The 27,992-nt window shown below is 36.7% G+C and overlaps 1 protein-coding gene across 1 annotated transcript in view; it reads left to right on the top strand.

Annotated features, from left to right (window-relative positions):
* The window catches only part of LOC113094200 (ribonuclease inhibitor-like), an 81,687-nt gene extending 53,986 nt beyond the window's left edge, over positions 1-27,701 (top strand). Inside the window, exons 2-3 of the mRNA XM_026259902.1 lie at positions 22,311-22,484; positions 27,514-27,701. Coding sequence (XP_026115687.1) covers positions 22,311-22,484; positions 27,514-27,691 — 352 coding nt within the window. The 3' untranslated portion in view covers positions 27,692-27,701. The remainder of the gene's footprint in view (positions 1-22,310; positions 22,485-27,513) is intronic.
* Positions 27,702-27,992: the final 291 nt, after the last annotated feature.

Raw genomic sequence — 27,992 nt, 5'->3', positions numbered from 1 at the left:
TTCTGCGTCCTCCAGGTCACATGCAAGTGATCGTGCCGGCGCGGCCTCATTAAATTGTCTGCTATGTTTGCTTCTAATTTATAAAAAATGGGCAATTAATTGATAAAACATTGATCAAAATTAAGATACAATTTATAGAAAACGAAAATCTTTATCTTAACAATCTGATTTTCTACAAAAAAACAACAACAATTATTGTTATTATTATCATCATCATCATCATCATCATTATTATTATTATTTATTATTATTAATAATGTTGAAAAGAGCGGAGAACATTTTTTCAGGTTTATTAGGGGGGATAAATTGAAAGAACAGCATTATTACATTTGTTACGGTTACATTTATTTGTTACATTTATATTATTTACATCAAGTTTTTGAATGGTATAGTATTGTAGCTATATTGTTACTGAAACTACATAATGTTTCTCTTAATTATACATTTAGTCAGGAATTATAGTTTTGAAAGTCTTTTGAAAAAGTCTAACTAGTGAAATGTTTACACGTTATGTGAAAACTAGTACAAGTATATAAATAAATAAAAAGAGACTTACTCATGTTTATGATCTCTGCTGAATAAAGAGCTTCATTCTTTTTTTTCTGAGGAAATCCATTTCTCAAATCCTCAACCACATCACATCTTTTTGGGGTGAATTATGTTTTTTCCTCTCATCGCGAAGCAAACAGTAAAATGAAATAAAAACCTGAAGAATAGACATTAGATATAATGAAGGGAGACATGAAAAACAGACATCGCATTGTTTTCATATGGATTACTTTATCACAGAATATTTGTTTTCGGCAGCACTTGTTTAGTTTTAAAGTAGACATGTCAGGCTTTCTATAGATATATCTCTCATGTCTCTTCGTTGAGTATTCACGGAGAATCAGAAAATGACTCATAACGTGTATATGCGTTAATCGACTCCAGAGGGTTAAAAAGAGTTTTCTATAAAACAAAACTTAATTAAGTCGTCAAAATCATGTTTTACCAAAAACAGCGTCTTCACCTTTTCTCGTGCCGCTTCCACCTCTACCTGCAGACTGAGCTCGTGCTTCATCTTCGCGCCAGTTATTCAGCCAAAGTGTAGGCCTATGTATTTCAAAATTGTGTCTAGTACTAAATTAATTACAAAGGTTTAATTGGCACTTTTATTCCAAACGACCCGACCGACCGCGACCCGAATATCATTACTAATATTTTTGGATGACTCGTAACCGCGGGCAACTGCGGGTGACCGCAGGCACATGCTCATTTTGGATCAACCCACTGATATGTAGAGAGAAAATAAGACCAAACAATATCTGTATTTTTGTTTCTGTTTAGATGAGCTGTTCTTCATTCATCAGCTAAAGTGTAGCCTAAAGAAGAAGTATCAATGTGTGTTTGAAGGAATTGCAAAGCAAGGTGACTCTACACTTCTGAAGAACATCTACACAGATCTCTATATCACTCAGGGTTGTAGTGAACAGGTCAATACTGAACATGAGGTGAGACAGATTGAAGTTGCTTCCAGACGTCATGAATCACAGGAGATACAGGTTGAGTGCAAACATTTGTTTGAAGCACCTGAACAAGAGAAGCAGATCAGAACTGTACTGACAAAAGGAGTTGCTGGCATCGGAAAATCAGTCTCTGTGCAGAAGTTTGTTCTGGATTGGGCCGAAGGAAAAGAAAATCAAGATATCAGCTTCATATTTCCTCTTCCATTCAGAGAGATGAACTTAAAGGAGCAAGAAAAACTAAGTTTGATGGACCTTATAACTCAGTTTTTCCCAGAGACAAAAGGACTGAACCTTACAAGAAGAAATCAATTCAAAGTCTTGTTCATTCTTGATGGATTGGATGAATGTCGACTTCCTGTAAACTTTAAGGATAATGAGACGTGGTCTGATGTTTCATCACCAACCTCTCTGGATGTTCTCCTGACGAACCTCATCAAGGGAAATCTGCTTCCTTCTGCTCTCATCTGGATCACCAGCAGACCAGCAGTATCGACCGGCTGACAGAGATACGAGGATTCAATGATGCACAAAAGGAGGAGTACTTCAGAAAAAGATTCACGCAAGAGAATCAGGCCAAAGAAATCATTGATCATGTTAAACAATCAAAGAGTCTCTTTATCATGTGCCACATCCCAGTCTTCTGCTGGATTTCAGCCACTGTTCTCCAGAACATTTTAGAGGAGAAACTAAATAATGTTGTGAAACACAATCAGGCTGATGATGTCTCCAAAACACTGCAGGAGTCAAATACTGAAGACACTCCTAAGACTCTGACACAAATGTACACACACTTCCTCAGATTTCAGATCCAGCAGAGCAGACGAAAGTATGATGGAGAACATACACCAGATGTTTCCTGGGATAAAGATGCCATCTTTTCACTGGGGAAACTGGCATTTGATCAGCTGGAAAGAAACAATGTGATTTTCTATGACACAGATCTGGAAGCCTGTGGTATTGACGTGTATAAGGCATCAGTGTACTCAGGCATGTGTACCCAGATCTTTAAGGAGGAAACAGGGATTACTCTTGGTACCATGTACTGCTTCGTTCACTTGAGCATTCAAGAGTTTATTGCAGCCCTTTATGCACATCTGTTTCTAGACATAAAGAAGAAAAGTATATTTGTTCATGAGTCTACAAAATGGAAATATAAAAGTAAAACCATGATTGATTTGCTCAAGACTGCAGTGGACAAGGCACTAGAGAGTGATAATGGACACCTGGATCTTTTTCTTCGCTTCCTCCTTGGTTTGTCACTCCAGTCCAATCAGAGACTCTTACAGGGTCTGTTGAAACAGAAAAATAGAAATGAGCAGAGCAAAGAGGATATAGTTACATACATCAAGCAGAAATTAGAAGCTAATCTGTCTCCAGAGAGATCCATCAATCTGTTCTACTGTCTGAATGAACTGAACGACCAAACTCTGGTGAAAGACATTCAGACCCACCTTAGCAAAGGAAGTCTCTCATCTGCTGATCTTTCACCTGCCCAGTGGTCTGCTTTGGTCTTTGTGTTGTTGACATCAGAGGAGGAGCTGGAGGAGTTTGAGCTTCAGAAATTCAAGAAATCAGATGAGTGTCTCATTAGATTATCAGCGGTTATCAAAACCTCTAAAAGAGCTCTGTAAGTTATTTATTTATATATATATATATATATATATATATATATATATATTAGGGGTGTAATGGTTCACAAAATTCTCGGTTCGATACGATACACTGATATCACGGTTCGGTACCTTTTAGATACAGCAAAATGTAAAAACATCTCAACTTTTCAGAAAGCCGCGGTGATGTCTTTTGCCCTGTTTGAGTCAGTTGGAAATGTCTGTCTAAATGCTGCGGGGATAGTTTGTTGCGTGTATGTTTCTCCTTTTTTTCATCTTTTCCCAGATACTGACACACTAAGGTGATGTCGGCGTAAATGAGTCGACATGTTTCAAGTATTCCCGCTGTTTTATTTATTTATTTATGCCATCACCATTATAGCTTATAGGGAATCCAAAGTGCACCTAAACACCAGACCTGTTGGTTATTGGAGGATCTTCTATTTCTGGTCTGTTAAACGCATTGGCTATTTTGCAACGAGCCTTCAGCGCATACTGAGTGAGCGAGCGCCTGACTGAGTAGCCTAACATAAACATATTAGTTGGTGTTTTTTCTTCTTCGGGGGTGTCGGGGGCATTGCCTGTTACGTCGTTTGGGTTATTGGTCTACCTTGTTGAACGCATATCATTATATTTCACTTTTTTTTTTTTTTTTATATATATAATTAATTAGTCCAAATTAGTTAATTAGTATGGATTTTTTTTTTTTCATGTTTTGTTACCATCTTAAAATTACATAAGTCTACACTGATATATAGCAGGCTTGGACACCCCTGATTTAGTGAGTGAATGACATGACATACAGCCAAGTATGGAGACCCATACTCAGAATTCATGCTCTGCATTTAACCCATCCAAAGTGCGCGCGCACACACACACACACACACACACACACACACACACACACTTTTATTTAATAATATTACTATTATTATATGTAGCTTTTTTGCTCACATTTTTGGTCTGTTTTCTCTCTGATAATTTGCGGATGCCAAATATTTGGTGCATACCTAATTACATCCCCTCCTTGCTGCATGCTGAAGGCGACCCAGCTGACCTCACCAGAAAAAAAAACTCAACACCACCTTCTAATGGATTGTCTAGAAATTGAGTTTATTATTCTACCAAATAGTATACTAAAATATAGATTCTTGGCATCCATGTATCAATACAGTATTGCCATGGAAAATATTGTGATACTATACTGTATCACCCTCCCCCAACACTAGTTATAAGTATATATCTCTTAGGGTTAAATCAAAACACATTCTTTAACTTTTTTAATTTAAAAATTTAAGTCCTTTGGAATTAAAGTGCAATGCTGTTTTATTAGATTTACATGGCTTTTATGTAAATAATTCTATTTTCAGCAAAACAAGCTGGTCCGGGTTTCCTAATAACAATTGATCTTAGAGCTTAAGAGCGTTTTCTATGAGTAATTTTGCGATCATTCATTGTTTCACGTGCGTTTCCTAACAATGCACTTAACACAATTGTGCGTAGCTGTGCTTTAAAGGGGGGGGGGGGTGAAATGATATTTCATGCATTCTGAGTTTTTTACACTGTTAAAGAGTTGGATTCCCATGCTAAACATGGACAAAGTTTCAAAAGTTAAGTTGTACGTTTGAAGGAGTATTTTTGTTCCAAAAATACTCCTTCCGGTTTGTCACAAGTTTCGGAAAGTTTTTTTCGAGTATGGGTCTGTGTGACTTTAAATGGAGCGGAATTTCCTTATATGGGTCCTAAGGGCACTTCTGCCGGAAGAGCGTGCGTTCCCGTAGAGCAGAGCACAGACATTCACTGATCAAGAGACCGAATTGTCACAAAAGAAGTTTGTTTTTGGTTGCCAGGGCAAGACAACCCTGCACAGATTACCAAAAAAAAAAAAACGGCATTAAGGGACCAGTGGATGGAGTTTATTTTTACAGAGCATCAACAGAGTTGAGCAAGTGTTTTTGTTTGTTCTCTGCATTTCGAAGATGCTTGTTTTACAAACAAGGCCCAGTTTGACGCCGGATTTGCACATCGTTTATTTCTTAAGGATAATGCAGTCCCAACGAAAAAGGGTCACGATCGTGTGTTGGAACCGCATGCGGTGAGTAAAACTGCTTCAAATATCTCTGTGTTGTTAACTTGGCTATCGGCGCGTAAGCACATCAAGTAAACATCATGCGATTGTTATCAAACTGCACTTTCCACATGTACAGCTTAAAAAAAAAAAAAAAAAAAAGACGACAAAGTGGAACTTAGTCATTTTCCAAAACCGCTAAGCAAATATATACAGTTTCAGTACATACCACATAGAGACGTCGTTGCTGATGCTGCTCTTGTTAAATTTCAGCCTCTGGATCTGATTCTAGATCATAAATATACGCTGAATCTGACTGTTAGCCATGGTTTGTTTTGGATGATGTTTTTTTCCCCACGGTAATGTCACAGCTTCCAAACGCTCTCAATGCAAAAGCCTACTGGCGCTCGTGATTCTTTAGCTCCGCCCACATGTCACGCCCCCAGGCGCTCGTGTTTTTCCTGGAAAAATCGGTACGGACTATCTTTCTCTTATGAATATAATACTTTTTGGAGTTATGAAGGATGCAGTACTACTCTATAGGTACTCAAGATTAACAGGATATTGAGTGAAAATGAGCATTTCACCGCCCCTTTAAGTGATACTTGGGAGTCGCTATCCATTTGTCAAGTGCTGAAATGTCATTCTATAGAATAGCTCTTAATTGTAGTAAACTATCGTTTATTGACGTGGGTCGTCAGCAATCTAATATTGGGGGTTGCGGTCTGAAAAGTTTGGGAACCCCTGGTTTACATAATAATATATAACAAGTGCTGCATTTGGTCTCGTACTCTATCGCGTACGTTGTCAGTGTTGTTCGCTTGCTTGGACCTTTGTTGTGATAAACAGTAAAGTGCGTTCAAGCGCCAGCCAAGAGAGTGTAAAGAAATACCCTTTGTGAGAAGCAGTTAAATTAACGAGAGTTAAAAGCAGATCGTAAGTGTATTTATTTCTTGTCTCATTAGTGTTTAGCGCAGTTGTTGTTGCTAGGAAACACTTGTTTGTTTACTGTGTTGAGACGTTCTGTGTTCGGTCTCGTACTCTATCTTATACGTTGTCAGTGTTGTGCGCTTGCGTAGACCTTTGTTGTGATAAACAGTTCAATAAAGTGCGTTCAGCTGATCCTTGCTCTCAACCTTTCCTGAGGATGTTACTCCCCTAGTTATGCTTGGAGACTTCAACATCCACCTAGATAAACCTCTCTATGCTGATTTCCACATTCTGCTTGGTTCTTTTGAGCACAACCGAGTGTCAACTAATGCTACTCACAAATCAGGCAACCAACTGGACCTTATTTTTACGCGACACTGCTCTTCTGATCATGTTCTGGTTACTCCACTGCACACGTTGGATCACTTCCTCCTCACTCTTAACCTCAACATGGTCCCTGACACATTACTTACCCCGCCACATGTCATCTTTCGACATAACCTCTGCACCCCCGCCCCCGGCTATCTGCAATGGTTTCATCTTCACTTCCTTCCCCTAAACTGTTTGCATCTTTGGATGCTAACAGTGCTACTGATACTTTCTGCTCCACTCTTACATCTTGTTTAGACACTGTTTGCCCCTTATCTTCCAGGCCAGCCCGTAACACCCCATCTGCCCCTTGGTTATCTGATGTTCTACATGAACACCGTTCTAAGCTTAGAGCTGCTTAAAGGGTGTGGTGCGGTGCAAATCCAAAAATACTACTGACCTTAATGTGTATCAGTCACTCCTATCTTCCTTCTCTGCTAATGTCTCCACTGCTAAAATGACACAATACCATAACAAAATTAACAATTTGTCTAACTCTCGCATGCTTTTTAAAAAATGTCCTCACTTCTTTGTCCTCCTCCTCCCCCTCCTGCTTCATCTCTAATAGCTGACGACTTTGCCACATTTTTCATTAATAAAATTAAACGCATTAGTGCACAATTTTCCACACCACAATCAGTCAAGCTCATATCACTAGAAAACATACATTAATTTACATCCTTCTCTTTACTCTCCGAGGCTGAAGTCTCAAAACTCACATCATCAACACATCCCTCCACACTGGTGTTTTTCCCTCATCATTTAGACAGGTTCATATAACTCCACTACTTAAGAAAGCCACCCTCATCCCATCTCTTTATAGAGAACTACAGACCAGTTTCCCTTCTTCCTTTCATTGCAAAAACATTTGAACGAGCTGAGTTCAACCAAGTCTCTACATTTCTCACACACAACCTTCTTGACAGCAACCAATCTGGCTTCAGAAGTGGACATTCAACTGAGACTGCCTTGCTCTCAGTTGTTGAAGCTCTTAGACTGGCAAGAGTGGAATCCAGATCTTCACTACTTATCCTGCTTGATCTGTCCGCTGCTTTTGACACGGTTAACCACCAGATCCTCCTATCAACCCTACTGGCAAAAGGCATCTCAGGGACCACACTTCAATGGTTTGAGTCTTACCTATAAGATAGGTCCTTCAAAATATCTTGGAGAGGTGAGGTGTCCAAGTCACAACATTTAACTACTGGGGTGCCTCAGGGCTCAGTTCTTGGACCAATTCTCTTCTCTGTCTACATGGCATCATTAGGTTCTGTCATTCAGAAACATGGCTTTTCATACCACTGCTATGCTGATGACACTCAACTCTACCTCTCATTCCATCCTGAGGATCCGGCGGTAGCTATTCGCATCTCAGTTTGTCTAACAGACATTTCATGCTGGATGATGGACCATCACCTTTAACTCAACCTTGCCAAGACAGAACTGCTTGTAATTCCAGCAAACCCATCGTTTCATCACAATTTCACCATCAAGTTAGGCACATCAACCATAACTCCTTCAAAAACAACTAGAAGGCTTGGAGTTATGATTGATGATCAGCTGAATTTCTCAGACCACATTGCTAAAACTGTCCGATCCTGCAGATTTGCTTTATTCAACATCATGAAGATCAACCCCTTTCTTTCGGAACATGCTGCACAACTCCTTGCTCAAGCTCTTGTTCTGTCCAGGCTGGACTATTGCAATGCCCTCTTGACCGTTCTTCCAGCCATTCTATCAAACCTTTACAATTAATCCAGAACACGGCAGCGAGATGAATTTTTAATAAGCCAAGAAGAATACACATCACACCTCTGTTTATCAATTTGCACTGGCTTCCAAAAGCTGCTCGTATAAAATTCAAGGCATTGAGGTTTGCCTACAAAACTACCACTGGCTCTGCACCCATTTACCTAAATTGTTACTTCAGACTTATATGCCCTCTAAAAACTTGCATTCTGCAAGTGAACGTCTCCTGATTGTGCCATCCCAAAGAAGCACAAAGTCACTTTTGCGGACTTTTAAATTAAATGTTCCTTCCTGGTGGAATGACCTCCCCAACTAAATCTGAGCAGCTGAGTCCTTGGCCGTCTAGAAGAATCTGCTTAAAACCCATCTCTTCCATCTTTATTTGACCCTCTTACTTTAACACTCACTATTCTAATTCTATTCTTAAAAAAAATCTAGCTACCTTTCCTAATATTTTTGTATTCTACTTTCTTTTTATTTATTATGCAATTGTGTGCAGAGATGTATAAAGTACTAGAGAACCATACTTGAGTAAAAGTACAAGTACTCTATCAAAAAGTGACTTGAGTAGAAGTAGAAGTGATCTTTAAGCACCACACTTAAGTAGAAGTACTAAAGTATTCAACATTTTTTGTACTTAAGTATTGCAAGTAGTCTATTTTAAAATTTACTACTCAAGTACTGAAAGTAAAAGTAGAAGTATTGTGTTATGTAGCTATTAAAGAAAGTAGTCAAAAGTTTTAACATATTGTTTTTACTATTTCAAATGATTAACCTAAAGAACAATAACAATTCCTTTGACTGTAACTTCTTGTAAACAAAAAACGGTTACTAGGGTTATTTAGCCCAATTTGCAAAATTATGTAATTAATAACTTACCCTCATGTTGTTTCAAACCCATAAGACATCATTTAGAGGGTCATTTAGAATTTTTTGAAGCATCGAAAATACATTTTGGTCCAAAAATAGCAAAAACTATGACTTTATTCAGCATTGTTTTCTCTTCCGTGTCTGTTGTAAGACAGTTAAAAACAAAGCAGTTTGTGATATCTAGTTCGCGAACGAATCATTCGATGTAACCGGATCTTTTTGAAACAGTCCACCAAATCAAACTGAATCGTTTTAAACAGTTCGCGTCTCCAATACGCATTAATCCACAGATGAATTAAGCTGTTAACTTGTTTAATGTGTCTGACACTCCCTCTGAGTTAAAACAAACCAATATCCGGGAGTAATTCATTGACTCAAACAGTACACTGATTGAACTGATGTGAAGAGAGAACTGAAGATGAACACCGAGCCGAGCCAGATAATGACTCGTTCACGAGTCAAGAACCGTTTCTGTCAGACGCGTCCGATTCGTGAACCGAGGAGCTGATGATACTGCGCATGTGTGATTTAGCGTGAAGCAAACCGACACACAGAGCCATTGCATCGAGCGCAAAAGAATCGGTGAACTGTTTTCTTCAACTGGTTTATTGAATCGAACTGTCAGAAAGAACTAACGTTACTGGTCATCCGAGTCATTATCTGGCTCGGCTCGGTGTTCATCTCTCTCTTCACAGCAGTTCAGTCAGCACGCGCAGTCTCGCTTGATTCGCTCAATGATGTGCCAGCTTCATCAAACCTGCCATCTACAGTTCTGGCAGTGGTTTGTAATGGAATAATTCGTAACATTATTATAATTGTAACGAGTAACGATGCAGCACATAAAAAAAATATCGGAGTAAAAGTATTAAACTCAGCGAAAATATGTACCGAAGTAAAAGTGGAAGTAGGAGAAAAAAATAATACTCCAGTAAAGTACAGATACCGCCTTTTAGTACTTAAGTATAGTAGTGAAGTAGTTCTACTTCGTTACTATACATCTCTGATTGTGTGTGTAAAGACCTCTAACACTAGATTGATCTTTTTTATTCTGTTTTATTATATTATTTAAAAGCTCATGCTACGTGTACAGTGTTAACCTAACTGAGACTTGTTATAGCACTTGTATATCATTGCTCTTTTTTGATTGCTTCCACTGTCCTGATTTGTAAGTCGCTTTGGATAAAAGCATCTGCTAAATGAAATAATATATAGATAGATAGATAGATGGCCTGAATGCACTGTAGGTTGCTTTGAAAGACACATTAGGATCCAATTGCAGTATTCATTTATAGAGTGGTCAGATAGGCAGAAACGGCATCAAGAGTGTCAAGGGATATCCAGAAATCAGTAACAATACCAGGTGAAGGTCTGTTCAGGTGGCAGAGAATCAAAGTCAGTATACACAATCCAAAGTCAAACAAGGAAGGAACAAACACTAGGAACGCTTGGAAATGCCAGACAGAACTAAACAAGACTTCGCAATGTGAGTGTGGATGTTTGCAACCTTTATGGTGTCACTGATAGGAAACAGGTGTGGTTCAATAATGAGTTCCTAGGCAGGGGTTTATGGGAAATGTAGTCCAGGGTGTACTGTGTCTTGTGAAAATCTGTGTGGTGAATAAACAGATGTGCAGTAATCAGATCATGACAAAAGCATCTGCTAAATGCATACATTTATTTAAATGTATTTATTTATATACAGGAGAGAAAGAGTGCAACGTTATTTCCGGGTCCAATACACTGCTGGGTTTCGTGCACTTCAGCAAGTCATTGACATAATTTTTCCCCCAGCCTTTGAAGCATTTCCTACATCTTTTATTCTTTTTTTCAGGCATTTACTTTAAATGTGTATTTCTATTTTTCTGCCCTTTTTAATTATTTCGTTTATAAATTAATAAAAAAAAAAGAAAACTAGTCATAAAGTGTACAATAAAATCCTTATATTATAGTCACATTGCACTTGAATCAAGTTAAAGGTGTAATCTGCTGATTATCCTGCAGGTGACTGCATAAATCTGTCTTCTTAGGATGCACTTTGGGCTTAACGATTCAGAGCACCCGTAGATCTACAATGATTTTTAAGTGCTACTTAAGTTACGATGCTTTTGGGAAACAAACTGTAATAAGATCAGTCGTACGATAATTTTTTAAAACTTCTTAGGCTCACAAAGCTTTTGGGAAACGCGACCCTGTTTAGTTAGCTACAGAAGAAACACATCATGTTATTATAAAACACATTGTTCCATAGTTATTTCTACTCCAATATGTAGTTCAACTTCTACAACTTCTGCTATTAAGGAGATGTACTCTTGCATAACCTCAATGCATAAATGATTAACCTCCAGATTCTCCACATCAAAACACTTCTCCAGATAATAGAGCAGCACTTATAAATGTTTAACTCATCGCCATTAATGATATAAACCTGTTATTCGTTTACATATTTTATTAAGAAATCTGAATCAATGCAATCTTAATATATATGCAGTGTATTTACTGTTCATCTAAAATAATTGGTGTATGTATGTACAGTATTGTTCAAAATAATAGCAGTACAATGTGACTAACCAGAATAATCAAGGTTTTTCGTATATTTTTTTATTGCTACGTGGCAAACAAGTTACCAGTAGGTTCAGTAGATTCTCAGAAAACAAACAAGACCCAGCATTCATGATATGCACGCTCTTAAGGCTGTGCAATTGGGCAATTAGTTCAATTAGTTGAAAGGGGTGTGTTCAAAAAAATAGCAGTGTGGCATTCAATCACTGAGGTCATCAATTTTGTGAAGAAACAGGTGTGAATCAGGTGGCCCCTATTTAAGGATGAAGCCAACACTTGTTGAACATGCATTTGAAAGCTGAGGAAAATGGGTCGTTCAAGACATTGTTCAGAAGAACAGCGTACTTTGATTAAAAAGTTGATTAGAGAGGGGAAAACCTATAAAGAGGTGCAAAAAATGATAGGCTGTTCAGCTAAAATGATCTCCAATGCCTTAAAATGGAGAGCAAAACCAGAGAGACGTGGAAGAAAACGGAAGACAACCATCAAAATGGATAGAAGAATAACCAGAATGGCAAAGGCTCAGCCAATGATCACCTCCAGGATGATCAAAGACAGTCTGGAGTTACCTGTAAGTACTGTGACAGTTAGAAGACGTCTGTGTGAAGCTAATCTATTTTCAAGAATCACCTGCAAAGTCCCTCTGTTAAAAAAAAGGCATGTGCAGAAGAGGTTACAATTTGCCAAAGAACACATCAACTGGCCTAAAGAGAAATGGAGGAACATTTTGTGGATTGATGAGAGTAAAATTGTTCTTTTTGGGTCCAAGTGCCACAGGCAGTTTGTGAGACGACCCCCAAACTCTGAATTCAAGCCACAGTACACAGTGAAGACAGTGAAGCATGGAGGTGCAAGCATCATGATATGGGCATGTTTCTCCTACTATGGTGTTGGGCCTATTTATCGCATACCAGGGATCATGGATCAGTTTGCATATGTTAAAATACTTGAAGAGGTCATGTTGCCCTATGCTGAAGAGGACATGCCCTTGAAATGGTTGTTTCAACAAGACAATGACCCAAAACACACTAGTAAACGGGCAAAGTCTTGGTTCCAAACCAACAAAATTAATGTTATGGAGTGGCCAGCCCAATCTCCAGACCTTAATCCAATTGAGAACTTGTGGGGTGATATCAAAAATGCTGTTTCTGAAGCAAAACCAAGAAATGTGAATGAATTGTGGAATGTTGTTAAAGAATCATGGAGTGGAATAACAGCTGAGAGGTGCCACAAGTTGGTTGACTCCATGCCACACAGATGTCAAGCAGTTTTAAAAAAACTGTGGTCATACAACTAAATATTAGTTTAGTGATTCACAGTATTGCTAAATCCCAGAAAAAAAAAATGTTTGTACAAAATAGTTTTGAGTTTGTACAGTCAAAGGTAGACACTGCTATTTTTTTGAACACACCCCTTTCAACTAATTGCCAAATTGCACAGCCTTAAGAGCGTGCATATCATGAATGCTGGGTCTTGTTTGTTTTCTGACAATCTACTGAACCTACTGGTAACTTGTTTGCCACGTAGCAATAAAAAATATACTAAAAACCTTTATTATTCTGGTTAGTCACATTGTACTGCTATTATTTTGAACAATACTGTATATATGTATGTATGTGTATATATATATATATATATATATATATATATATATATATATATATATATATATATATATATATATATAATATTTAACAAACGTATTACATGTGTCTAACTCTGATTTAATTTCTTTCTCTTGTAGGTTAAATGATTGTGGCTTAACAAACAAAAGCTGTCCAGCTATGGCTTCAGTTCTTGGATCAGATACCAATCTGAAAGAGCTGAACATGAACAATAATAATCTGCAGGATTATGGAGTTAAGATGCTCTGCACTGGATTGAAAAATATTAATTGCAAATTACAGATACTAAGGTAAATTTTGTGACAATCCGTAGTGTTTGGTAAGAAGATCTATCTTTTAACAAGGACCTAGATTATTTGCCACATAATTGAGGACAGAACCGCTTCACCTCAGGGAAATTTGCAACATGAACTCTACATTACACATTCTCTAATTTCTCTACAACTCTACATTTTCTCTCTCTCTCTCTCTCTACTGTACAGAAATAAATATATTTAAATAAATTGATGCATGTAGAAGACGCTTTTATCCAAAGCGACTTAGTGCATTTAGGCTAACTTTTTTTTTTACACCTAACATTATATATAAAGTATGTTATTATGTAAAGTATAATATTAAAGACTATAATATAATACAATTTTGTATTGTGTTATAGTAATTATATCCAAGTTGTCTGTCTGGAACGCAGCATTAGGTTAATGCCAATAAACGATAGTTTACTACAATTAAGATCCATTCTATAAGATGACATTTCAGCACTTAACAAACGGACAGCGACTCCTTAGTATCACTTAAATCACAGCTTCGTGCAACTGTGTTAAGTGCATTGTTAGGAAACGCACGTGAAACAAAGAACGATCATAAAATTACTCATAGAAAACGCTCTTAAGCTCTAAGATCAATCATTATATGGAAACCTGGCCCAGGACTGCACAATTAATCAAAATAAACTCTAAATTGTGATATTGGGTAATGCAGTTATCAAATCACAAAAGGCTGCATTTTAAGTTAGAAGAGCAGAAGATCTGAATGGCTATTAAATAAAATAAAAAAAGGAAGTTGAGCTAGTTATTTTGAGTTTATAACATAAATTTATAAAGTTCACCTAGTTTTATGTTCATCTAATTTCCAATAGATTTCACCAGATTTATACAACAAAGTGTTTATAATATATACCTGTTATGAACTAAACACAGAAATTTAAAGGTCATTGTTCAGATTTCCACCAAAATAAAAGCCTGAGGGCCTAACATTTGAAAGTAAAGAAATTAAGATGTAATAATTACAATAATCTATCATTCAATCCTTCAAAATTGAAATCCTCCTTCAAGCTGCTTGTTCAAGAACATTCTATGACTGATCCCTGAACCAAGCAGAAGTATATTTGGATGTGTTATTTGGGATGACTGTCCTGCAGGAAGTCCATTGATCATCTGTGTCTCTAGGAACTTTTAATGTATTGGAAATATTCATATAGCCTTAGACTTTCTAAAGTAATACAGTTATTTATACTCTATAGCTTCTCTATATCTGTTGCGAGATCTCTGTTGACTTTGCCATTTTTGCTACAATCTCTGAGGGATTGAGTAATGTTGTTGTAGTTTGTTTACCAATATATAACTTTACCCAGCTTTACTGTGAAAAGAGTCCATTCAGGTCAAAATCCTGTAGTGCATCTTTTTATTTCCTTCATTCTAGACCATGTACTTGTGTGGCAATATGTGTTATAATGAAGATTAACATCTTTTTCTAAAAGACTTTCAGACTGCAGTATCACTGAAGAAGGTTATAAAGCTCTGTCTTCAGCTCTGAGATCAAACCCTTCACACCTGATAGAGCTGGATCTCACAGGCAATGATCCTGGAGAATCAGGAGTGAAGCAGCTCAGTGATTTACTACAGGATCCAAACTGTCAACTTAAGACACTGAGGTGAGACCTGATGAAATAATGTCACGTAAGTTATAAACGTGAATTATTTATATTATATATTAGTTATTTCACTAATTTAGTCAGGTGTACAATTTGTTGCATCAAAAATGTTGAAAATGATCAAACATGAAAGATCAGATGCTGCAGCTGCTGTTGTTTTGATGATAAATGTCAGCACAGTTTAGTTGTGTTATAAGTTACAGGTTAATCAGACATTTTTGGTCACTGCTGGTGTTCAGTAGTTTGGAGCTTTGATAGTTAACATTTATGATTGTGTGTGGACCTTTCTCATGAAAAATATTCAGTGTGTTTTATTATGCTGATTGTTTAACTGTCACTGAATGCACTGCACATTAATATCCATCAAGCTCAGATTCACAACACTGTAGATCACTGATCTAGAATAGAGAACTGGATTGATCATGACATCATGAAAGTGAAGCTGCCATATTGGTAATCCCTAGTGTGTGTAAACGTTCTATTAAATTAATAAGAAATTGTATGATTTTAAAGAGAATCCTCAGATAAGTCAGCGTTTTTAAATCTGAAGTATCTCTGTACATTCTTACAATGTAAACACTCATTGCTTATTAAAAAGCTACGTTCATTACAGTAGCAAACATCATGAACATGATAAACATCAGACAGACACAACCAGTGCCAGCCCGAACGCTTGTAGGGCCCTAGGCGAGATAAAAAAATTGAGCCCACTGGTGTAAAAACAGTGAGAAGAGAGCACAAAAAATACAATTTCAATATTTAAGTGTATACATTTTTATTACCTGTAACAAACTCAACATGTAATACATGTGTAAAAATATTTAATCAAACTTAAATAAGTTTGCAAGTACTGCAAAGTATTGTAAAATATTGTAAATGAAAGTGCAAGTGTGTTTGAGAAACACAAATAATTGAAATATTATAAAAATAAAGGATACATAAAATAACATAAACAAAATACAAATAAATTCTATATTTAAAAAAAATATATATAAGGGAACAGATTGGACATGACACAGAATCTCAAGTTATGTGAACTATTTTTTTGTATGTAAGCAAACATGTTAATTGTGCTTCCATTCTGGTAAATAAAACTTTTAGCACTTTATAACTGAGAAATGCTGCTTTGGCTGTTCAAAGGTTTAAGGGTACAGATTGCTTGGATCTTTACTTTGTGTGACTTCTTGGCTGCAAAATCATCAATCACCTCATCATATGACACAGTCTCACATATTTCATGGTTGATACTCAGAACAGCAAGTCCTGATAAGCGCTCCTGGGCCATTGTGGATCTCAGAAATGTTTTGATTAATTTGAGCTTTGAAAAGCTTCTTTCTGCACTGACTACAGTAACAGGCAAGGTCAAAGCAATTTGAAGAGATTGGGGTAGGATCAGCGGATGGCCCTTAACCCCTTACTAGTAACCCCCCTTTTTTGGCATGGAGACGAAATTACATTCCCAAAATAAAAAGGTTTCTGCTCATGATTCTTTCTGACTAGATACATAATCAACCTTTGTTCACAAAGCTGACACTTTAAAGTTTACTGTTCAGGAATCAGAATCACTCAGACTGTTATGATAATAGAGATATATAAGCTCAAACATAAAAACAAAAATAAAAATATTAAAAACATAGGTTTTAAATGTATTTTAAAAATTGTTAATGTAGGAAATGGGTTTGAAAACATAGTGTAGCTAAGGCCACAAGTCTTCCAAAACTTCATAAAAAATGTCATAATCGAATCTGTAAAACTGAATTTTATGAAATATCTTCTAAGGCCATGTCATGTGTGTTTTTAGAGAAGGCTAATCAGATTGATTTATGGCCCTTGTCATCCCTGTAAGATCTCCCATGTAAACTCTTCTGCGTATTTTGTGTGTGTGTTGGCTTTGCAAAACTCCCCATTCATGATTCTATTGTTCTCACCAAACAAGTCTTTCACACCTCCGCCAGGTATGACACATTATCCGCATTATTCTTTTAACATTATTCTTTTGTTTTTATTCCACCTTTATTAGCATTGATTGTGGTTTTTCAGGCTTTACAAAGCAACAAAGCAGCGATCTCACTTCAGTCTCTCTTTGCATTTAGCCCTTATTTATCAAAAGTCTTACTATAAAAATACAACAAAACATTTTCTTACGACCTTACGTGAATTATTGAGACAAAAATGCATTATGAAGAAAAGCACCTGCTATTAGTAGCATTGTAGCTAACGTTAGCATCAAGCTACATCAGACAATTTATGAAATTATTAGTACACTTTTACTCAAAACTCACTTTAAACCCCGATCGAGTGTTTATAATAACTTCCTTTAGCGATCAGGTGTGGAATTTGGTCGTTTACTGTTGTAAAAATTTATTATTTGTAGCCTTTTTCATCGTTGCACAAGTTAACATTTCCCATGTACATTTTCGATTTTTTTTTTTTTATAAAAACACCCCAGATCTCAAGAAAATCTCATACCAAGCTTTACTATCGTAATCGCGGGTTTATTATTTGGATATTTCGTGTGTACAGAGGTGTTTCAGTGTTGTTTTGCCCAGATAACTATCAGGAAGTGTGCAGGAAGCATGTGACACGATAGCTGTGTCCAAATTCAGGGTCTGCATCCTCCTTAGGATCCTTCCTACACGGTTGAAGGAGGATAGGTCCTCCGACCACCGCAAAAACCGGAAGTCGGTGTTTGTGAATTTGGACAACCTACCCTTCTTTCAGTTCCCTCCCTTACCCGTTGCTCATATCCTGTCGCCTACCAACCGTGACAGCACTAAGCAAGATGCGGGTGAAGAGCTCATCGTTCTCTCCCCGGAGCTTTATAAACACTTCTGTCTGCTCTTTCGTCCTTAGAAGCGTTAAAAACAGCTTCAATCACTAACAAATAAGCTGTGTGTAAGGGGATATTCACACAGGCAGTAAGTAAGAAGCTAGTTTACGAAAGTAAACTTTTTTTTTTTACATATACACGTACAAATGTAAAAAAAAAATTGCTTAACGCTAAAACAAAATGCCTAACTAGAAAACCACTGAAATATATATTTTTGAAAAGCCAGTTTTTAAAAAACATAGAAAATAATACTCCTCCCCCACTCCGCTACCGCTCGCTTCGTCCTGCCGAAAAGAATTATGGGATAGGTAGGACCCGAAAGGATCCACCACACCCATCCTTCCAATTCGGGGAAAAGGAGGACGCATTTGTGGGCCACATTTGAAGGATCCTATGAATTTGGACAGCCTTCGTCGCGGCGCTGTGACGTTACATCCTTCAAATGAGTCCTCCGAAGGATGTAGACCCTGAATTTGGACACAGCGGATGTGGCGGTGTCCATATATGACACTCTAAGATTGACACTGGGAAGGCCCAATCGGAGTCTGAGTGACACACCGCATGAGCTGACAGCACTGCACACACACACACAGATCGCTGGGAGAGGCTGTTTATCATCAGATCGTGTAAATCCGTGGAAAATGAATAGAAATGACGATTCTGTCTGAAGAAATATGAAGCAAACATCAGTAAATATATCCATATATCTCCGCGGATATTCATCTTTGGTCCATAAATCCTTATTGACGCTGTTCAGTGAGTCTATGTGAACACAAATAAACCACTGCTGACGTGACTGAATGTGAGTGAGTGGTGAATTTCTATTCAAAATGTGGCATAATACGGATTTATTATTTTGCACTTCTGACATAAATCACTAAATATCTGTCACTGCAACAATGTTTTATCAAAATATTGGTCAAATATCGAAACTAGAGTCTTTAAACTTTCAATTGATGCACAGTTTGTCCAGATGAAGTAAGACAGTGATGTTTAATGTGCTGTGAAAGTGAAACCATAATAAACTGGGGCCGTCGGCGATGTTTGCACGTAAAGGGGTTAAATATACAAATAACAAATTAATGGATAATGTAATGATTGATTTCAATGCAGTAATGTTTCTACAATATTGTATAATATAAAATGAATACAACCAGTGTGTTATATCAGAGTGCCAACTAAAAAAAATATATATTCTTTACCAGGAGTGCTATGAATAATTCCAGATGTAGCAGCATCAAATGTCTCTGCAGCTGTAGGTACACTGAGAAATTTCAGCATATACCCTGGTACATAAATTAAGCCAGAAAACACTAATTTAAAAAATAAAGTATATAAATATGACATATACAAATAAAGCATGAATCAAAAGCATTTATTGTAAATGCATAACATACAAATATGCATACATAACTAGAAATACATATTTTTTTTTTATTTTTTTTTATCAACAAAACTTTTTATTAGATATTGGACAGTGGGTTAAATTTGAATTTGGAAAGAGGAGGAGACCTTTTTTTGCATGAATAAGTGGGATGGATAATTAATTGATTATTTAATGAAACATGCTGAATGTGGCCTAATTTTCTCTCACATATCACTCAAGTATGTCTGTAATCATGGGCATCATCAAATTTATTAAATCAAGTATTAATACTACACTAATAAATAATGTATTATGTTTAGCGAAACATACCTTTACTTTGAGCCTGCTTTTCTTCATCTGCTTTTCTCTTCTTTCTTTTTTCGGCTCCGGGATGATATTGTTTGGATGCCATTTAATTTCAAATTAAAATAGCATCAATGTGCATTGCATAAATTAGAAATACGTCGATCAAAAATAGCAACCAGACTTATGACGTTATATAACTTTAGACTTATTTAAGACACTTTCTCGTATATATGGAAAGGAATTTACAGAGATATGTGTCTAAGTGGAAAAGTGTGGAATCTGTACTAGGAATACATTACGACATTCTAGTTCACCCAATAGCCTATCGCGGGAGGTGTTCTGCTAAATGGAGTGTGGTGTTGCTGTGTACGTTTCTAATATTTCCCGCTTTTATTTAGACCGTTTTATTATTCATTATTATTATTATTATTATTATTATTATCGTTTTCAGCTATTTGTCATGTATGAATTATTCAGAGATTTTCTTTTAATAAAATGTTTTGTATTTTGCTCACCGTCATTGTTAAATTTATCATGTTTAATGGGGTCTTTGCATTATAAAAGTATTATAATTGACACATGACCACTCATACTATATGTGTGGACATTTGAAAAAATCAAACAACTAAAAATGTGTGACATCATTCGCGGGGCCCTCAAATTAAAGAGGGGCCCAAGGCGACTGCCTGTATTGCCTGTTGGACGGGCCGGCACTGGACACGACCTCAACATATAAAACATGACAAAGTGCTCATTCTGAAATCCAAAAAAGATTTATGCTTTGTATACACGTTTACCTTTATTCGCCTTGAACAGTTATTCATTATTTATATAATTGTTATAGTGTTTTTATTCATACAGTAGCTGCTAACTGCGAATGTTTCAACAATGATTTCATTAACAGCATTCATTTTGAAGCAGGTAATGATTTAAATAGTGGTTAAATTATTATTAATTTAGCATACAACATTTTACATGGAAACAGTAGCTAATGATATTAAACATATGCGTCATCTTGGAGAGGCTGAAATAGATGTTGCTCAATCAGGACATTAAAAATATACACATCAAAATTTATTCAGAGAAATAGCTGAATACAGACAGTACGGACATGAAGCTTTATTTCAAGATGGTCAATTAAGTTTTTAATTTCAGTATAGAGCAATTTTAACAGAAGCTATTGTAATATTCATTGTATATTCAAATCAATTTCTGATTATAATAGGTTCATATTTAATAATTCCTGAATAATTACATACATAAAAAAGTAGGCTATAGTTTGTGTTGGATCAGTTACCCGTGTCATCAGTGCGCAACAGACACACACACCTAAATGGATTCAATATATCCTTATCCTGCCCAAAAAGACCATAAACATTGCAGATAACATGAAGTAAATATGGATTTACATACAACACAAAAAATAATACTGTTTGACTGATTTGCTTCAAACTGGGTGATTTTAGGTCAGTGGTTTGCATTTGACTCAATGGTGCTCTCTGCTGGTAGGGAATAGTAAGACGGCTGATCAAACACTTCTGTTGGCTTCACTGCCTTTTGGCAGTTTAGAACGTAATGAGTGATCCAGTCATATATAGATCAGTGCTGTAGATCTACTACAGTAGATATATTACAGGCCACAAACATGTGATGTGTGTAAGGAGAGGATCAATGATAACACACACACACACACCTGTCTGAACCTGCAGAATTACTGTCACATCAACACAGACATCAGTTAAATAAAACTATCCAGAGATGGTCTGAACCCAGATCATGTTCTCTGTTAGTGGATCAGCAGTCCAACGTGTTGTGTGTAAACATAACATAGAGGCGGAGGCAGGCAAAGGCTCATTTAAAAAGGGGGATATTTCTTAAAGGTTTACTCTGAACCAAAGAGAGAGGAAAGGTTACACTTAAAACCGTTGATTTAGCCCCTGGTCCAGTTTTTCCCTTTTGTTTGCCAGCAAAAGTCCTGTGCTTGCTTCCATCGTCACAACAGCATTTATACCACACAGCTCATTAGGAACAGGTGTAAGAAATTGGCACCTAATAACAAAAGAGAGTAACAAAAAACTCTTGGCCACTAGGGGGCAGCCATAATTAGTACAAGCCATTACTTAAACGAAATAAACTTCATGAACAAGTAACACAGTGCCTTGAAATAATTTACTTTTATCTTGCACATTGAGTTGATTCCAGCTTCATCTTCTCTTCTGCAGGTTTTTGGGTCCTGCTGCGGATGAAGGCTGTCAGTATGTGACTGGAATTGTGGGTAAAAACCCGTTACTCCTGAGAGAGCTGGATCTGAGTGGACATGAACTAAGAGACACAGGAGTGAATCAGATCTCTGCTCTACTGCAGGATAAACACTGTAGACTCAACACACTGAAGTGAGTATTCCATTGTTACAAGGACACTTTTAAATTATTGCTTTATGTGTCTTGTATAAGAGATTGCTGACTTTTAAATTCTTGCTGCTGGGTGATTTTTATGTGTCTTCGTCATCATCACCAGTGTTTGCCATCTGTCAGCTAAAACATAATGGTAAATATTCAGATGAAAACTGAAGTGTTTTCTCTTTCTGCAGTCTGAAGAACAACTGTATCACAGAAGGAGGTTGTCATGTTCTGGCTGCAGCTCTAAATTCAAACCCTTCAAATCTGACAGAGCTGGATCTGAGTGAGAATAAACTAGGAAACCCAGGAATGAAGATCATCTTGACTCTGTTTGAAAATGGACAGTGTAGACTGGAAAAGCTGAGGTAAGTATTTTAAAAGTGTATCCCATTAATTACCCAGACTCTAGTGACCCACCACAGTTTAATAAATGTGAAAGTATTTTACACTTCTCATTGGGACTGCAAAATTAATCAAAATAAACTTGAAATTGTGATATGGGTCAGTGGCTATTAACTACAACACAACTCACATAGTTTCCCATTATATTACATTAGCAGTCATTTGGGACAAATGCTAGTGTGTACTGATTTCACTCTCAGCTGGAAGATTGACTGCTTAATTTTTCCATCAACTTTATACAAGCTAAACTGATGCCACTTCGTTCATTCTTTTAAGTGAACTTTTGCCTGTGCACTAGTGATCAGATTCACTGTTGAAGCTTGAACATCAGAATCGAGTACAGATGACACATCCGGTGTGTAACGTCTGTGAGATATCTGAGTCACAGCGCTTGTCTCTGGAGCTGCTGGAGACAAGGCCTTGATTTATTAATAAAATATTGACAAATTGATTATTTTTGATTATTATAAGCTTCTGTCATCTCTCTACTACAGTCTCGGCCCATTCCTCGCCTGAAAAAGCTTCCAGATCACTGATAGTCTTTGGTTTTTACATTGCCACAGCTTTCTTTTAAATTCAACCAGATATTTTCATTGAAAACTTAATCTGGAGACTGAACAGCCCACTCAAGTACATTCTATGGCTGATCCCTGAACCAAGCAGAAGTAGATTTGGATGATGTACTTTGGTATGACTGGCCTGCAGGAAAGTCCATTGATCATCAGCTTCAGTCTTTGCACCAAAGGCATCACAATTCTTGTCAAAATGGCCTGATACTTCAAAGAATCCATGGTGTCCTTCATACAGTCATGATTTCCACTTCCTGCTACAGTAAAGCAACCCCATAACAGGACTGATCCACCTCCAAGTTTGAGGATTGAGATGGTGTTGTTCTGCTTATGAGCTTTGCATTTTTTTGCAGAAAACATCCTGCTGATCCATGGGTCCAAAAAGTACAAGTTTGGTCACATCACTCCATAAAACATTCTTCCAGAGCTCCACAAGTCTACACAAATGAATTTTAGCAAGTTCAAGTTGGTTTTGATCAAGAGTGGTATTTATCAAGATGTCTCAACATGAAGGCTGTACTTGTCTAGTGTTCTTCTTACACACTGCATTAAAATGGTTTTCCTTCTTTCATTGGGTCATCTTGCAAGTCTTTGGCTGTACATTGCAGGTTTTTCTCAGTTGCTCTGATTAAACATTTTATGATATTGTGCTTTTTGTTCAACACCTTCAAAGGTTTTCTGGTACAACACACTTTAAGCATAGGAATATGGCTGAGGGCTGTGTCTCTGGGAACTTTTAATGTCTTGGAAATCTTCATATAGCCTTAAGGCCCATTCACACCAAGAACGATAACTATAAAGGTAACTTTAAAGATAACAAAATTAGCGTCCACACATGTGAACGATATTGTTTGTGTATTCTAAGTGGATGCGCGTCTGCTGCTTTAAATTCTCGAGCTCATTGCAGCAGGATTGATTCTGATTGGTTGGCAATGTTTTTATCGTTTAAAAGAAAAAAAAAATCGTTCTGAAAGAGATTCCAACGATATCGTTCCTCTGTGCTTTTATCGTTATCTTTATAGTTATCGTGCTTTGTGTGAACGGGCCTTTAGATTGTCTAATTATTTATTATCTGTAGCATCTCCAGAGGTGTCAAGTAACGAAGTACAAATACTTTGTTACTGTACTTAAGTAGAAATTTGGGATATCTATACTTGACTAATTATTTTTCAGCCGACTTTTTACTTCTACTCCTTACATTTTAAAAATAGCTTCGTTAGTGCTATTTCATTTCGGCTTGTTTTCATTCCGGCTTGTCATCATTCAAAAAAAGAAAAAAAAAACCTATCCAGATAAATCGCGCCATCCGGATGGAGTGAACTTGATTGTGGTTGGATGAGAAGTATAAACATATACCATGCCGACACCCTATTGGTTTGTACGTGATCCATCGCACCTGCACATGACACAAATCACATCACACTACAGCAAGGACAAAGCCAGTGTTGGGTTCGTTTATCAAAAAATATATTTCTTAAAAGTAGGGTTGGGTATAGAACCGGTATCCGATCGCCTCGGAGTCAGTCCGCTTAAATTTCAAATGAAACCGGCGTCAGACCGGTCTCCTCCCGTCTTTCAGCGCAGTCTTCAATCTGCAGACCGCGGCGGAGCAGCGTGAGCTCAAACAGAGACAGAGGACACAAGGTGTGTGTTTATCGATAGATTGTTAGAATCCGTATCTTTGCAGTTCTTTGTCATAAATACAGTTTACAAAAGGTCATGAAGAAGCAGTCGGTTTCTCATCTACTGTAAAGTTTTCGCTTGTCACCGCTCATCACACCACAGCCGTTTCCTCCAGCGACAACCTAGCCCTTAACACATATGAACGAACACATACTTTAATTACACTTATTTAAATATACTTAATTTAATCAAACTTACTTTATACATATAGCCTACTGTGCAAAAGTCTTAGGCACGTTAGTATTTTCACTTAAAAGAATGGTGTTCGGCTATTTATATATTTTGCTGTAGTGTTTCAGTATAAAATATCAGTTTACCTTTCCAAACATTCATTTCGACGTTGTCAAACTGCTTGTGCATTCAAAACTAATGGCAAACTGATATTTCCCACTAACACACTACAGCAAAAGATATAATTAACTGGCTTAAAACCCTTTTTGGGGTGAAAATACTATTTTTTTTTCCCCATAAGACTTTTGCACAGTACTGTATTTTAAAAACGACATTGTTGCTACTTTATAAAGAATGAGCATACAGTAATTAACAGAACTGATAAAAGACAGTGACAGACCACACTCATCTTAACTAAATATCAGAGTGAGTGACAGATACAGTAGAAACATTATGTGTGGTTTTGTATTAAATATTGACCCAGATTGTGAAATACATTTATTAGCCTTAGATTAAGGGAAGCACAACTTGGGAAATGAGAGCATCCAAGGTGAAAGCTATGGATTTATTTTAAATATTTGTAATGTTCTTTAAAGTTATCCATAGTTTTTTTTTTTTTGAGGTTCTTTTTTTTTTTTTAAGTATCGGGTCAGGCACCGTTTAGGGGCCGGTACCATTTTAAAAGTATCGAAAGGGCACTGGACCCTACTTAAAAGTTATTATTTCTCACTGGCTCATTTACCAAATGAGTGCTTTTTCTTCGTCCTCCACAAATTAAGCTACTGTAGGTAGTTCGGTAGCGAGACGTTTTAATAAATTATCGTTTGCGATTGATGACGCGATTGACAATGTTGTGATAACTAGGCTTTACCAACTCTGTAACTCGTTCCCCCCCGAACACTGAACATAGCAGACGTATGTAGCATATACAGGAAGCTATCAATCAAGAAGGTATCAGGATTAGGAGTTATTTTTCATTTTTAGTTTTTGATTAATCACTTGGATTAATCATTAATTTTGACAGCACTATAATGTAATTGTTACTAAGCCTGCACTTATGGTCTTTTCCATTGCCCTCGCAGATTCCTGCAGCTAAGCGTGGATGTACATTTACATTCCATTAAAAGTTATTGATGACATGCCTCTGAAGTTTGACTTTTTGCACCATAACAATACTTATAGGCCGTACAACTAGTCGTCATATCTCTAGCTCTTTAATGTATTTGCATTGTACTAAAATGCGTTCATTTTCAATGGGCATTTATGCGGCTGAAACAGGTTGCCTAGTGCATCCCAAATTTTTAAACATGAACATTTTAATATAACATTATAGTCATTATGGCCTATGGCCTTAATGGCCTTAATGTTCTTTTTAGGAGGAGGGGTAGTGCACAATAGCCCCCTGTGGCACGGCCCAAGCTTTTGTTCTTAATGGCATTTTTTTCCCCTTACATTACTTTTACTTTTATACTTTAAGTAGTTTTTTAAACCAGTACTTTTACACTTTTACTTGAGTCAAAAGCTTGAGTTGATACTTCAACTTCTACAAAAGTCTTTTTAAACCCTAGTATCTATACTTCTACTTGAGTAATGAATGTGAATACTTTTGACACCACTGAGCATCTCTATAGCATTTGTGAGATCTCTGTTGACTTTGCAATTTGCTTTGAGACTATTTTATCTGCCACCATGCAAATAAGTGATAAATTGTGATGAATTTTTTGTCATTAATCACTTACCCCCATGTCGTTCCAAACCCGTAAAAGCTTTGTTCATCTTTGGAACACAATTGAAAATATTTTGGATGAAAACCGGGAGTATTGTGACTGTCCCAAAGACTGCCAAGTAAAACCGCAATGTTGAATAGGGGTTGAATAATTATGATAAAGCTCTGTTATTAAAATCTTATAACTCAAATATATTGCATTATATATTGACTCACTTTAAGTATGACAATGAACTTTTATAGATTTTATAGATTTTTAGTTGATCCTGGATGTTCAGAAAAACTTGTATTTGTAAAGTGCTACAGTCTCTGAGGGGTTGAGTAATTTTGATTGCAGCTGTAGGTTATAATTGTGGAAAATTAAAAATTGCATTTGATGTAGTTTGCGTTCACCAATATATAACTTTACCCAGCTTTACTGTGAAAAGAGTCCACTCAGGTGAAATTCCTGTAGTGCATCTTTTTATTTTCTTCATTCTAGAACATGTACTTGTGTGACAATCTGTGTTATAAGGAAGAATAACATCTTACTAACATAGAATAAAGAATATTTAATTAAAACAGTTTGTATGTCCATCTCTTTCACAGTGTTTCAGAATCAGATGTTATTTATTTCTGAAATGAAGTAACACCGTAAACTCAACACACTGACTATGTTTTTTTTTCCCATTGTTACAAGGACACTTTTTAATTCTTGCTTTATGTGTCTTGTATAAGAGATTGCTCACTGAAAAACCATAAGTGACTTTTATATATGACTATCATCATCATCACCAGTATTTGTCAGCTAAAACATACTGGTAAATATTCAGATTAAAGCTGAAGTGTTTTCTCTTTCTGCAGTCTGAAGAACAACTGTATCACAGAAGGAGGTTGTCATGTTCTGGCTGCAGCTCTAAATTCAAACCCTTCACGTCTGACAGAGCTGGATCTGAGTGAGAATAAACTAGGAAACCCAGGGATGAAGATCATCTTGACTCTGTTTGAAAATGAACAGTGTAGACTGGAAAAGCTGAAGTAAGTATTTTAAAAGTGTATCCCATTAATTACCCAGACTCTAGTGACCCACCACAGTTTAATAAATGTGAAAGTATTTTACACTTATCAGGACTGCACAATTAATCTAAATAAGCTTGATATTGTGATACAAGTTATTGTGGTCACAAAAGGCTGCATTTTGATTAAAACACATGCTTAAGAGCGAAGTGCATTTACATGTGAGCAGATCATGAGTTAGTTTTATTCAATCTGGTTCTTCAACCAGTAACCTCCTACATTAAGCATCAGCACACTGGAGAAGAAGCACTGTCTTTAAAATTCAT

Source organism: Carassius auratus, unplaced genomic scaffold (assembly GCF_003368295.1).
Source record: "Carassius auratus strain Wakin unplaced genomic scaffold, ASM336829v1 scaf_tig00215279, whole genome shotgun sequence".
NCBI lineage: Eukaryota > Metazoa > Chordata > Actinopteri > Cypriniformes > Cyprinidae > Carassius > Carassius auratus.
Note: the sequence above shows the minus strand (reverse complement) of the source record. Positions and strands in the feature narration are given on the sequence as shown.